Source organism: Chinchilla lanigera, unplaced genomic scaffold (assembly GCF_000276665.1).
Source record: "Chinchilla lanigera isolate Chin_1 unplaced genomic scaffold, ChiLan1.0 scaffold00031, whole genome shotgun sequence".
NCBI lineage: Eukaryota > Metazoa > Chordata > Mammalia > Rodentia > Chinchillidae > Chinchilla > Chinchilla lanigera.
The window spans coordinates 11,969,589-11,983,774 of record NW_004955432.1 but is presented as its reverse complement, the minus strand read 5'-3'; the positions used below and the strand labels follow the sequence as shown (position 1 = coordinate 11,983,774).

Genomic DNA, 14,186 nt, shown 5'->3' with positions numbered 1-14,186 from the left:
AGAGCAGGTTGGCACTCAGCCCCCGGACAGGAGCGGGTGGGCAGGAGGGCCGGGAGACCAGGTTCTGGGTCTCAAATCTTGAAGAAGGGCCAGTGAAAGTGAAAGGTGGCCTGCCAGAAACCCAAATTTCAGGCTGTGAAATCTGGCTTCTCCTGAGCCTGCCCTGCCCTGCAGCCCTCAGTCCGCTTAGGAAGTGAGGTCGAATTTCAGGGCTTTTAGAAGCAAACTTGGTCCATCCGGTCTGGTCGACCAACCGACCGGTGCATGTCTGCCAAACCGTAGCTGTCACTGAACTCTTGGGAGAACGGATGAGAGGGAGGCGGGAAAGAAAGAAAGAGGGAGGAGAGGAGGAGAGGCGGGGAGAAGGGAGCAGAGGACAGGTCCCGCGCGGAAACGTGGCCTTAGAAGCCGCGCGTGGAAGTTTCAGGGGGCGGCTCCCCGGGAACCAGCCCCGTGACCTTGCCCGTGACCTTGCCCGTGACCTTGCCCGCGCCCGGCGCAGTGCACGCGGGCAGCGCCCTGCCCGCCCCCCTTGAGGCCGGGCCGGGCCGGGCTGGGGCGGTGCGAGCCCGGAGCAGCGAGTGCGAGGCGCTGCTGGGCCCCGTGCGCACAGAGACAATGGGGAAGCTGGCGACGCTGACCCTGCTGGGGGCCAGCCTGGCCTTCCTGGGGCAGAGGTTTTCGGCGTTTAGGTGAGTGGGCATCTCCACCAGGCGTGCTCCCCCTGTGCCCCAGGTTAGGTCCGCGACGGCTGGCTGCCGCCCGTCCCAGCCAGCGAGAAGGTGCGGCTGGGAGCCTGCTGCAGCCGGGACTGTCCCAGAACCGCCTGCAGGGAGGGACAGCTGGGGGGCTGGTTGCCTTTCTGGAACGGGAGGGTGGAGACGGCTACCTCTGCCTTCGGAGGGTCAGGTCTGTCCCCTCTCCGCGCTGCCTTCAGCGTTCTCCTTGTGGGAACTACAGGGCTTTGGAGGCTCTGGGCTTGTGGGAGGGGACCAGGCTGCCCCCTAAATGCTGGCGTAGACAGTGACAAACACTGGGCTACAGACCCCATGCCAGACCGAGAGAGGGGTAAAAGAGCTGCAGCCTGCAGGTGGCATTTTGGAAGGACTTGGCCTTTCGGGGTGGAAGAGCCTGCGATAAACCCTGCGGATTCCAGCCATGTGCCAGGGAAAGTCAGCACTGGGCTAGACAGAAGGACCTTGAGCTAGGGACAGACACTCCCGAGCCTGGTCTGGCCTTCCACTGTCTCTGAGCTGTTTTCATTCCTTGCTTTGCCCTCTGAGGCTCCATGTCTAGGATCTGTTGAGCAGCCTGATGCCTGTGGGCAGTGCTTCCTAGTTCAGCTTGAGATTGCTTATTGTTACATTTCCTCCCAGCACAACTCAGAGACAGGATCATAAAATAATAATGCTTAGATTTACGGTTTTGGGGGGCAGGTATGGGGGTAGGGACAGCAGGGAAAGTATCCTACCACTGAGTAGCACCCACAGCCCTACTGTGTATTTTTATAAGTGATTGAACGATTAGTCCAAGTCTTCTGGAATAGAGTTTCATAGAAATGTTAAGTTATCCATAATATTTATAAGAATATTTCACTGTGGAAGGAAGAACATTGCACTGAAAAATAAATTTCACTGATTGTTTAAATGGTGGTGAGTGTAATGAATTTGTATGTTTGCAAAGTAAATCGGCACATAAAAATAATAAAGCAAGAGCTGCAGGACTTAGCTTTTCAGACACTGTTGAAATTTTGGGAATGTAGTTTTTTAGGGGGAGAGTAAAAAAGCAAGATGATAGCAATGAAAGGAAGAAATTCAGATTCATGATAAACATTGCTTTAGAAAATTTTAAAATGCTATTTGGGGCACTTATGTTCATAATGTTTAGTTACTTATACCATGAAAAGTGTCTTTCATTTGGACAGGAAAATATGTTCCATGTATAATAGTATTTTAGCAATAAAAGTGAAGTTAGCTTATATAAATACTTTGTGCACATAGCGAGGATAAAAAGTTAATCAATATGGAGGTCTCTAGAGGCTGTGTTTAGATATTGATTTTGGATATGATACCTTGAGCCCTGTGTTGTTGTTTTTTAATTTCTACAGAGAAAGAATGAACGCATCTCGCGAAGTGGAGCCGGTAGAACTCCAGCACTGCCACCTGATTGAGAAACTCGGTATGTAGGTGTCAGTGCCCACAGGGGCCAGTATAGTTTCCTGGTTACCATCTGCCTAGCTGCCAAGTGAATTTCACTTCCTGTTATTTTTGTGATCCTCCTGGGTGCCTTCTATCCTATCCATTTCACCCGAGCTATGCCATACAGGGTCTCCAGGGGTCTCCCGGAGACCCGGAGGGTCGCGATCTGTGGCTTTTCCTCAATCCATTTCCCTAAACGTGTCTCCATCATTTGAAGAATGTCATCGGCCATTCCTTGGCCATTTCCTCCCTGAATTCTCCTCCTTCCTCATCTGTGATAGTTCATCTCTTCCCTGTCTTCTGTTTCTTGTCTGAACTCTTTTCTTTCTTTCTCTTCTTTTTTTCCCTTCTTTTCTTCCTTGGTTGTTTTTCTGTTTACCCACTTCCCTATCCTTGACAATCTTGGTAGCCCCAAGTATTATTTCTTTTAAACTTTAGTGCAATATTAAGAGATATTGGATTTAGTCCTTACCTTCATGAACCTCACAGACTACTCAGACTTTTTAAAAAATAATCCAAAGTTCAGAGTCAGGTCCCCAACTTTCACAACTGCAGGACTTCTTTCCCCACCAGTTAAAGAGTAGCTCTGCCTGGGCTGGGGATTTAGCTCAGCGGCACAGCGCCTGCCTGGCAAGCGCAAGGTCGTGAGTTCGATTCCCAGTACCGGAAAAAGAACCAAAAAAAACCAAAAAAGAGTGTCTTTGCCTTAGTTGATGTCTACTCCACATCTTTGTCGTTTTGTCTCATAGTCCAGCCTCCTACACTTGTCCTGTGTGTGGTTTCCCGTCCACAAGAAGCTGGTTTAAAATCCATAAGCCATTCATTTCCCCTCCTCCCTCCCGCTTTACCTGAGACTTGCAGGCCTCAGTCTCCTCTGAGCCCCCAGCCCCGACCCCAGGGCTGATCTCCCATACAAGTCACTGCCACACTATTTATTTGGACTCCAAGCGTTCAGCTCTTCCTGACACAGCTACTTGAAAAAATAAGAATCAGGTTCGATTCTGCCACAGTCCTGGCAATGTGTTCTATGACTTTCTCGCCTCTGCTTATGAAATTCCCTCTGCGGATCCCCAGTCTCCGAGGACTGGAATCAGGCACACGCTCCTCTCTTCCCTCTAGATTCTCATAGCACTGTCAGAGTGTGATTCACTCACACCACCTGCTCCGTGCTTCCTTCTGTAGCTTGCGGAGTTCTCTCTTTGCCTATCAGAGTGGGCGCACTTTAGGACTTAATAGGACTCTGACTTATCAGTATACGGGAGGACACTTTTTCCGATAGGAATTTGTAGTTTTTCCTGCTGTATGCATTTTTGAAACAAATGGAAAATGAGCTCTTTTGACCTTGATTTTCTATTTCTCCAGCCCCTCTGCTTCTAAAAAGGCCTAACTTGGACCTTGTGCTCGCTAGACTTAGAGGCAGTTTCTACTGCCAGCTGGAAAGCAGAAAGAATGGAGCACAACCCTCTCACTGGCCTTTCTTTTTAAAAGCCTGAGTCTTCAAGGGGTGGTGAGAAGGGATAAGAACATGCAGATTTCTTTGATTAGCAGGGAGCCCTCTCCTCACACTGTCTGCCAGCACTCCGTGATATAGGGACAATACCTCCAAAGAAAGTTTGCAGCTATGTTTAGAAAGTGTGGACCTTACAGCCTAAAGCAGGACTTTGCATGACACGGAAGTGGTGGAATTATCAAAATCAAAGGGGTCACAGTGTCCTCGCAGTGAGTAATTAAACATTCTGCTTGATGTAAAGCCCTGTCACCCAGTACCATTTTCCCATCCTACTAGAAAGAGCCAGTAAGGACTCAGGTTGAAATTGGAAGCCGGCCAGGAGCAGAAGGAAAAGCTACCGGGTTTTTTCTTTTGTCCATTGTCATAATTCCATTTTATGTCTGAAGAACCAAACAAGTTAAAGTGATCCTGGGTCATTTGTCAGCATGTGGAGAAGGGGCAGGGAGGGCGGAACCAGATTGTATTTGACTGGGAAAAACCTAAGTTATGTGACATTTACTGACTTGTTTGCTGTCTTGAGGAGTGATATTCATACCTACCACACCTGTATCTCCCATTATCTTCGAGGACAATCAGATTACATAATTACTGAAGGTTCTCAAGTTGTATAACTCAATTAAATTTGAGAAGCTAAAACTAGAGTTAATATTGTAAAGCAGTGTTGGTTATACAAATATTTTAAGGAGAATAACAAACAGTTGGAAGCTGGCTGGGAGCAGAAGGAAAAGCTACCATGTTTTTTCTTTTGTCTATTGTTGTAATTCCATTTTATGTCTGAAGAACCAAACAGGTTAAAGTGATCCTGGGTCATTTGCCAGGAAGACAATGCTGATATAAGTCTAAAAGGAAAACACGTCCTTGGTAAGGGTGTGGTATTGAATCCCTAGCAAACGCCTACATTATTCTCATAAGTGATTGGTAAAGTAGGTTATTGTCTACTCTGCAGGTTAGAGAATTGATCACTGAAAATTGAGTTGTTTGCCCAATGGTCCAGAACTAGAGGGAGGCAGATCTAGATTTGGCAGTGCAGTGATTTGCTTCCAAGCCTTTGCACTCCCTGTTGTATAACTCTACCTGTCTTATCTACTGGCAATACATTTTTATTACACAAACTCCGGATAAGTATCATGACAGCAGAGAACACAGGTAAACAGCTAGAATATTGCTAGATAAAGGCTTCCAAAAACATGTCAGACTAAATATGTAAACAAAGATAGCTCATGAGACATTGCTCACAGGACCCAGCTCTACTGGTAGAAGTTTTTGTGGAGCAATGGAAAACCACGAAGGTCTTTAGGTAGAGTATGAAAGGCAGTAACAGAGATGGAGGAGAGAGATTCCAGCTTGTGTTTTTTCTTCAAGACCTGTATTTTGATGGAAGAAAACTTCTTTTTTCATGTGTTTTTCTTGCCCAGCATTCTTTCTTGCAGAAAATACTAAAAGGCAAAATATTCCTCCCTCCAGAAATCATGCCTCAAGCTCTCTTTTGTGTTGCAAGGGTCAAGGAGTCAAGGAGTACTCTGACCAGGAAGTTATCTGGCTGTCCTTGGCACCTAATCAAAGTGTCACTTGAAATAAGTTTGTTAGAGCTTTCTATGGGCAGGATAATCAAGTAGGTTGCCTTTATTTCTGGTGTCTTCCTGTCTTCCCTTCCATCTCTTCTCTTCTTCTGTAGCTCCCCCAGTTTCCAACACACACTGCCGCCACTCCTCACTGGATTGTTTTTTTTCTCTTTGCTGACCGAGAACCTTCTCTCTAAGATCTGAAACAATGGTAAAATTAATTGATAGAAAAATCCTGGTGTGGGCCTTTCACAGGCTGCCTGTAGGGAATGACTGGGGAAAAAAAATGAAGAACTGATTAGACACAAAGTTGGTGCCAAGTTGTGGTAGGGCTGAGAGGTTAAAAAGCAGTAGTTATTTATCCCTAGTACAGATTTGTAGACTAAGCAGTGGAGCTTTAATGATACTGTGTGCAGTCTAATGAGTATGTGGGGAGACCACAGAGGAGGGTGTCCTGGGGCTCTTACTCCCATGGGGGTCTCCGTTGCTGAGAGGCACCAGGCTCACCATGGAGGTGCCGTGTGGACAGGGGTGGGGATGAGAGAAATATTATGCAACCCACTGGTAGTTCTTTCCTGCTTCTGACTGAGAAGCATGATGCAAAAAAAAGCCACAGAGCGTCTGAAAATTGAGCTGTTGAAATAAGTTGGAGACACAAAGGATGGTGTTTGGAAGACAAAAGGAGCCGAATTAGAACACACACAACTCGGAATGTCTTTTTTTTTTTGTTTTGGTTTTTCTCCGGTACTGGGAACCGAACTCACGACCTTGTGCATGCCAGGCAGGCACTTTTGCCGCTGAGCTAAATCCCCAGCCCCCAACTCGGAATGTCTTGTAGAGATGGTCCTTGACTTGCAATGGGAGTGATGGCCTGATCGACCCACTTTAAGTTGAAAATACTATTAGTCAAAAATGCACTTCATACACCCAGCCTACCAAACATCCTGGCTCAGCAACACAGTACAATTGAGAGTATCGCTTGTTTTCCTTCAGGATTAAGTAGCTGGCTGGGAGGTGGGGCTCCCTGCCACAGCCCAACATGGAGAGAGGGTATCATGCACTAGATCGCTAGCCCGGGAGGAAGTCAGAATTCAAAATCCAGTGTAAGATTTCTGCAGAATGCTCATCACTTTTGCACCACTGCAAAGCGGAAAACTCGTAAGTTGAACTATGTTCATTTGGAGACGGCAGGTACTCAGAAATTAACATTCACTTGTCACCGTTCACTTCAAAACAAGACAAACTTTAAAAACTAAAAGTGTGCATTTTGTTTACTGAGCCTATTGAGCACCCCTACGATGAAAAGGCAGATATTGTGTGAAATGCAAGAGTACAGCGCTGAAAAAAAGTCCCAGTCCCCATCCCCCAGGACTTTCCGTCTAGTATGAAGTTAACAGAACAAAGGTTAGCTGCCCCAGTGTGAAAAAATGTCTTGGTGAAGCAATCACAGACCATCCCATTAGTACATAAAGTGGATGCTGAAACCAGGAGAGATGGGAAAGGCTGAGGGAATGGTCCCCAACCTCATTCACAGAGCATGTGCGCTTGTCCATGTGGAGGTGAGGGTGGTGTGGGAAAGGACTGGATTGTCAAGAGGGAGCAGCGTGTGTGTGCACAGGCAGGCAGATTTCACAAGCTGCTCACATAAGCACTGCGGCACAGTTGGAATGTAGAGTGGATGGCACAAGCCTTGAGAACTGCGACTGGAGCCAAGCAGGGGGAGGGTTTGGATCTAGACCAAAAGGCTCAGGATTTGTACTGCCAGCTACAGTGGGCCCTGCAAATTCAGCTTTGCATTTCTGAAAGATGACAGTCATCACCGCAGGAAAAGGGGGTTGGGGAGCAGTGTGCACACTGGGAAGTTATTGTTGTAACCCAAGAGGAAGTTCTGGATCTCAAGTGACAGATGCTTCATGGATTTAGGGACCAAGGAAAAGGACAGTTCAAAAATAGCTCCAGGTTATTTTTGGGTACTATGATGGATTGACAACTGGTGGTCAGCTTGTAACACCCAGCTGAACTGAGTGTAGGTGTGGTGCTAGCTGTGGGAGGCCCACCTGGGAATTGTTGCCAGCAGCATAAAGGCAGAACTGGAGAAGAAGAGGTGCTGTGAGGTAGCTGTTGGACCTCAGGGAGCTGTTGGTTCTCCTAGAGGAGCTTGTCCTGCTGGCTTTCCTGATGAACTTGGCTGTTCTCATCATTGGAGGAGCTTGAGACCTTGTTGTTGCTGAGAATGGCTACAATTTACTTTGTGGGAGCTCTGGTCCTTACTTTGAGCATTGCTTCCTGGCTCCAAAGGAGAAGATGGTATTCTGGAGAAGTGTGTCACACCGGCTGTCCTGTTATGGACTCGCTTATTCTCATCATTAGAAGAGCTTGGAACCTCATCGTAGCTGAGAATGGCTGTGGTACTTTTCGGGGGAGCTCTAGTCCACTCCTGGCTCCAGTGCAGATCCCTCGGCCTACTAGCACAGATCCTTCATCCCGCAGGCACAGACTTTCTAGCTTCCACCGATGACCTTTGGGTCTCCCCAGTGTAGATCCATGAAACAGGCCTGCCTGAGACATTATCGTGGGCTGTACACCTCCGGTTGGACTTACGCAGGACATTGCTGTGGGATCCAGGCCCTACAGCTGTATTCTTTGGGTCTTAGCGTGTGGACAGATTTCCTGCACTCTTTTGAACTTGACTCTTTGGGAGACTACTATAGAATAATCCTATAAATTGTGTGTCCTGTACTGTTTCCCTTTCAAACTCTGAGTATAACAGGTACTTTGGGTACCTATGAGTGCTTTGGATACTCAAGGATGAAAATTCTATCCGCTGATGTTGAAATACAGAAAATAGAACATATTCAAGGGGAAAATATCCTGATAAGTTTGGGAGCCACTGGTTATAAGAAATGCTGGGAGGGGTGGGGAGTGATGGAAGGTTCACTGTGCAGTTGATTACAAAGTCTGGAACTTGGAAGAATGCATTGGGGTCAATGTAGAGATTGGAGAATCAATATGGGTAGAAGTTGAAGCCCTATGATTCATGTGAATGATACAGGTAGGTAGACATTCTGCCATAAGAACTAATGATAAATGGAGCCTGGGGGAGCAGTTGAAGGTCAAAGGAAACTTGAAAGTAAGGTGTACAGAGACGCAGAAGAAACACCAGAAAATAACAAACCTGTGATTTTAATTACTTTAATCTCTTTGCTGGATTCACCCAATGTCTATGTAACCCCATGTGGAAATAGCACTAAATCTTTCAGGCCATCAAGTAAATTTTGATTAATCAGAATGGGAAGGAAAGTTCTGCTCAGTTATTTTTCATATTACTCGTTGTGGATCAGCTTCAATCTTCAGCATAGTGAATAAAATCAGATCTTTCTCTGTTCACTAGTTTTCAGCAGCTTTTGCTCACCTTTCTATTGATTCAAATTTGCATTTTATTTGACTTTGTCCATCTTTTCCTTTACACATTCCCCTCATCCTCCCCAATTGCCTATTAACCTATTTCTCCAGGTAACTCTTTTCTCATCTGCACCAAATACTATGGCTGTGTAACAACAACCACCCCAAAACTCAGTGATTTAAAACAGCAGTTGTGGGGCTGGGGATTTAGCTCAGCGGCAAAGCGCCTGCCTGGCAAGCGCAAGGTCATGAGTTCGGTTCCTGGTACCGGAGAAAAACCAAAAAAAGAAAAACAAATAAAACAGCAGTTGTTTGCTGTCTTAGTCACTTTCTCATTGGTGGGGCACAATACATGACTCCTATAAGTTAAAGGAAGAAAATTTATTTTGCTCACAGTTTGTAGAGGTTCAGTCAATGGTCAGCTGGCTCCAAGGCAGGGCACCATGGCAGAGAAAAAGTGCTTTCCCGGTGTGGCAGAAGGAAGCAGGAGATCAAAGGAAAGGGATACATACCTTCCCAGGCCACACCCCCAGTGACCCAACCCCTCCAACCAGGCTTCACCTCTCAACATCACGATTAGCTATAAACTCATCAGTGGACCAATCCACTGATGACTCTCAAGTCCCCATGATCCAATCACACCCTGAAAGCCCACCTATGAGTGAATGAGGCTTTGGGAAGACATCTAGTTTGGAAGACAAATTATAACATTTGGCTTATGGTTTCTGCTTTGGGCAGGGTTCAGTGGAGATAGTTTACCTGTTTTATTTGTATTAGCAAGGAACAAAGGCTAGGAATCAGAGCCGTCTGAGCTCCTCTGATGCCTCTTTTCACCTCTATGGTGTCTCTGTCTGCTCTCCCCGTAGCTGTAGAATAGCTAGACTTCTCACATTTCCATCTGGGAGAACAAAGTACATACCTTGTGGCCGGGGTACCAGAGGCAGCTATGGTTGTGCCACTTAGTCTTGGTTGATGTCATTGGAATTCTGTGTCTCAAGGCAGTTACAAAGGTCCAGCAGGCTCAAGGAGAAAGAACATAGCCATCTTGTAATAGAAGAGTATGAACAACACAGTCCAAGAAGACCAGGCCCCTGCGGTACAGACTGGCTCTGCAGATCACCACACTAGAGAGCCATCACCTTCACTGTCACCCCTGCTGCTTGAGACCATGTCTGATGTACATTGATGTTGCATGACTGAAAAGTACAATGAATGTCTAAGTGTTAAAATTTAATTACAGTAAAAGACACGTTGCCATTAATCCCCCTCAAGACCCTTATCCCATTGTTGTTGCCCCTTTCTGAAGTAATTCTGAAAGTCCTTTTTGTGTGAATATCTGTTGTGGTTGCCTTGATGTCCTAAACTGATCCAAAATGTTTACCTTTCATGGTCATTTCACTTTGGGGAGGAGCCAGAAGTCTGTCTGATGGTGCCAGATCTGATTAGTAAGGTGGATGAGGACACACCATAAAGTTTTTAGAAGCCTACCTTTCCTTTGGGGGGCACTTGACAGCAGCATGTGCTATAGTTTTGGGTTTTTTTTATCACCTTCATAAGCATACTCACAAAAGAGGACATCCAAAACTGCTTCAGTTTTCTAAGAATGATGAGATCAGTGTGTTTGAAGTGAGGGAGAATATTTTGAGAGTGATTCGTGGCAGTGTGTCTTTTACAGTAAAAAATTTTTAAAATTTAAGCATTCACTGCCTATCTTGACTGCCCTCTAACCGTCCCCATTAAAACCTAGCCCAACCCATTTTTCACCTGTTCTCAATCACAATTTACTCATTATATGACTGTTTCCATCACAACATGCATAAGATCAGCTCTCAGTGAGGAAGAGATCTGGTTAAACACTTTCAATTCATTTATGCATAATAATTCACCCTAAGGCCTATTGCCTTTATCACAGAGAAGAATTAGACAATAATTTCCCAGTGTGATTGTGTGATGATAGATTTTCAGGCCTCAGCCTGGAGGAGGAGGATTTCTTGGTACAGGGGCCAAGAAGAACCTTTGCAACTCTGACTTTCTAAGTTTTTTCACTCAGCCTAGACCAGCCTTTTATAGAGAATAAAGGCTGAATCTCTCAGGACGCACCCTGGAAATTGTTAAAGAATAAATCTAGGATGTGAAATTCTTTCCTAGTTATTTACCTACTTCTCCCCAAAATGGAGTTCTAGGAAAAGAATTTAGTATTTGGGGAGTCTGACTTTGGTGTTTGTATAGAGTAAGTAGTCTGCCTGTGGGGAGTCTTGAAAGTTCGTAGTTTCCCAAGCCAATCGTTGAAAAACTCAGTGCAATTTCAGAAGTTTGAAATGTAAGATTTGTGACTTCAATCTTTCGCATATGCATAGTTCTGATATTTTTGTTTTGGTTTTGCAGAAAATGGCTCTGAAGATATCGATATTCTCCCTACGGGGCTGGCTTTTATCTCTACTGTGAGTATCTTCCAGCCACTCTGCTGTTCTCACCAGTAGCTACACAGACGGTGCATTAGCGCCATCAGTTAGGGCTGCCAGATGGACCTCTACACCCTCATCCCACCTCCGGGTAGGCGAATCCGCTAAAAAAGCCCATGCAGGAATCTGGAAGGCTAATTAGAACGCCACAGGAATGCCCAGATTCGACTGTCCCCACGGTGGGCAGCTCCCTGTGGTCACTTCCCATGCACAAGGGTCTCAGTAAGTATGTATTGATTTCCATTCAATTCCCAGGCTGGTCTCTAGACCTGTCCTGATGCCATCTATCCCCATCACTGCCCTATTGGACTGGGTTTCAACACGTGGTAATCATCTTCTCACTGACTCATACCCTTACCATGCCTGCCTGTGTCAGGAGCTCTCTAAATGTTAGTGGGTTGAATGTCAACCATACTACTCCATTCAAAACCCTGAGTGGTTTCATCTTAGCTCCCTGCTATCCCTCCCGAGCTTTTCAAGAAGCAGAAAGGAGCCCGTATCTATGCCCACTGCCACTGTCGCTAGTTTGGGATGATAAGGAAACTATGCCAGGGACTAAACATCAATAACACAATTTTTTTATGTATTGGGGAAATGTTGAAGATTATCCTGACTTTGTTACATCAATTGCACACTGGCTAAGATTTTTTTAAAGTGGTTTTACCGTGTCTGTGATGTGAATGAATTCTCACTGCTAAAACTGCAGATATATTATTCTATTTCAGCCATTATAAATAACACAAAAGAACATGAATTTTAAATCTAAGTATGTTTGGCCAAAAGTGGGACACTTATAATAACCATGGCCTGAATTTCCAAGATCTTAAATATGTACATGTGTGGACTTTATTTCTTTACTTTTCCTCCAAAATCAAAGATAAAGCAAAAACTGTTTGGAAAAGCCTTTTCTTTGTTAACCTAAACTTTCTGTTGTCAAGTTAGATATTCAGTCTTATGCCAAACGGACTTTCAAAAGTAACTGATAGACCTTCAAAAATATAAGGTATCATTTGCTGCTAGGAAACATTTGCCCTGACTGCAGCATGATTTTTTTTTCTGTTTACTAGAAGTAAAACTTCATACCTATTGCAACGCAGAAAGAAGATATTTTCATCACAAATATTGCATGAGAATTCTCAACATGAAGTTCAAGAGAATGAGTCTTGATTTGTAAACTGACAAATAGGTTAAGGGTTGTGTTTCTTGCATATTTCTAATCTTTTTACACTGTAGTACAGTTAAGGATTTGTTCTCTTTGGTCCCCTCCACCACTCTCTCTTGCCACCCTAGGACGGGTTTGGAAGTGCAGATTTAGAGAGCAATTTCAGGCTGTGGATATTTTTAGTCTATTTAGAGGTGCCAAGCAGGATATTTTCTTCCCTGCCATGGACATTGGCTTGCTCTTTGAAAGATCACTCTCTTCTTCACACTTAGCCAACCAGCTCCTGCTTCTCTGTGAGGTCTCACTGTGTGGCGCTCTACTTCCTCAGGGAGAGCTTCCCTAGCACTCTCTTTCTGGGTGTGTCCTCTTTTATGACCCCACACCCCCAGTACCTAGGCCTCCTATAGATGTGCTTGTTCATTTCTGCATCACCAGACTTCAGATTCCTTAAAGCCAGGACTTTGCAAAGTGTTCCTTCACATGCCTAGTACCAAACACATACTAGCTGGCACTGTGGGTGCTTGACTACATCGCATGTGCTGCTGACCAAGAGTGATGGAGGACATCGATGATTGTCCCCATGGCAGAGTACCTGTAGTCTGCTGGGGAAAATAAGAAGCCTGCTTCTCCAGATGACTGTCACCATTTTCACTGATAAATGGCATGAGAAAGTGCCTGCCATCACTAGCTCACAGTGGTATTACTGGCACAGTTCTTACGTAAGTGCTTTGAACTGAAAACTAGGTGAGCATGAGGTTATTTACTAGAAGTGTTTCATTCATTGTAAGAGTTAATCTAAGACATGCTCGTTGCAGTGCCTCTTCCTTGTGTCTTAAATCATTTCCACATCTGGAGCATCTAGTCTTCCCCAAGCTGGCAGTGCCTTCTTCTGCTCCTGAGCTGCGAAGGTACTTGCAGAGATGTTCTGCTTTCACCTCTCTTCCTGAGCAGTGTTCTCTGACTTCAGATGTTTATTTATGCTACGGTGGACGGACACTGTAGGATAAATGCTCAAGGTATTCAGGCAGATCCTTCCTCTGCTCTTTCTTTTCCCATGTGAGAAGGGGAGGGGAGAATAGATGCCACCAACATTTTTTTTCCAGTGTCACCGTTCTCTGATTCACCAGGCATGGCGCAGCTTTGCTATCGGAAGAGAGAGGACCTGAAGACTGAGTTATATGGCCCGGTCTTCAGGATAATTGTAATGCCCTTAAGTAGGAAGACCAGATCTTGAGGGGAAGGATTTGAGGGGAGGATATTAATTTTGGTTTTCATGTTGCTTTTGAGCTGCCTTTAGGAGGATGTTGAGATTGTATATTAGAGCACCTGAGGCCAGTTATGGGTCAATGTGTATATTTGAAAGTAACTAGTGCAGGGGAAATTCCTGAAGGCTGATGAGTGAGGCCTGCAAGGAAAGAGTGAGAACAAAGGAGGGATGGATGGGGACAGAAGGAAGAGGTAGTGCAAGAGGCAGGAATGGAAGTAGGACTTCTACCTGAGAACTCTACTTCTGACTTTCTCATACGAAAGAAGGGCATATATCGTAGTGTCAAGCACCACAGGGCTGCAGGTAAGGAAAAGTAGAAGAGCTGTCAAGTAAGAGAGTTTGGAGATTGTTGGCATGACCCTTACAGAGGTGTTCCTATATAGTGGTGGGAGTGGAATGCTAATTTTAGGGAACTGAGAGAACAAATCCTATAACAGAATCAGGTAATCTTTCAGAGAAACTGGATGGTGAAGGGAAGATGGAAAATTTGTATTGAGATAAAATTAGAAGAAAAGTTCTTTTAAGGAAGGAGAAATAGTAGTAACTCTTCAGGCCAAAGAAGCTATTGGTAAAATAGCTTAAAAATAAGTAATAAAACAATAGTGGATGTGATTTCTAAAGAC

General features: G+C 45.1%; 1 protein-coding gene across 1 annotated transcript in view; it reads left to right on the top strand.

Annotated features, from left to right (window-relative positions):
* The first annotated feature begins 357 nt into the window (after nucleotides 1-357).
* The window catches only part of Pon3 (paraoxonase 3), a 38,035-nt gene continuing 24,206 nt past the window's right edge, over nucleotides 358-14,186 (top strand). The window contains exons 1-3 of the mRNA XM_005388063.2: nucleotides 358-692; nucleotides 2,108-2,178; nucleotides 11,058-11,113. Coding sequence (XP_005388120.1) covers nucleotides 619-692; nucleotides 2,108-2,178; nucleotides 11,058-11,113 — 201 coding nt within the window. The 5' untranslated portion in view covers nucleotides 358-618. The remainder of the gene's footprint in view (nucleotides 693-2,107; nucleotides 2,179-11,057; nucleotides 11,114-14,186) is intronic.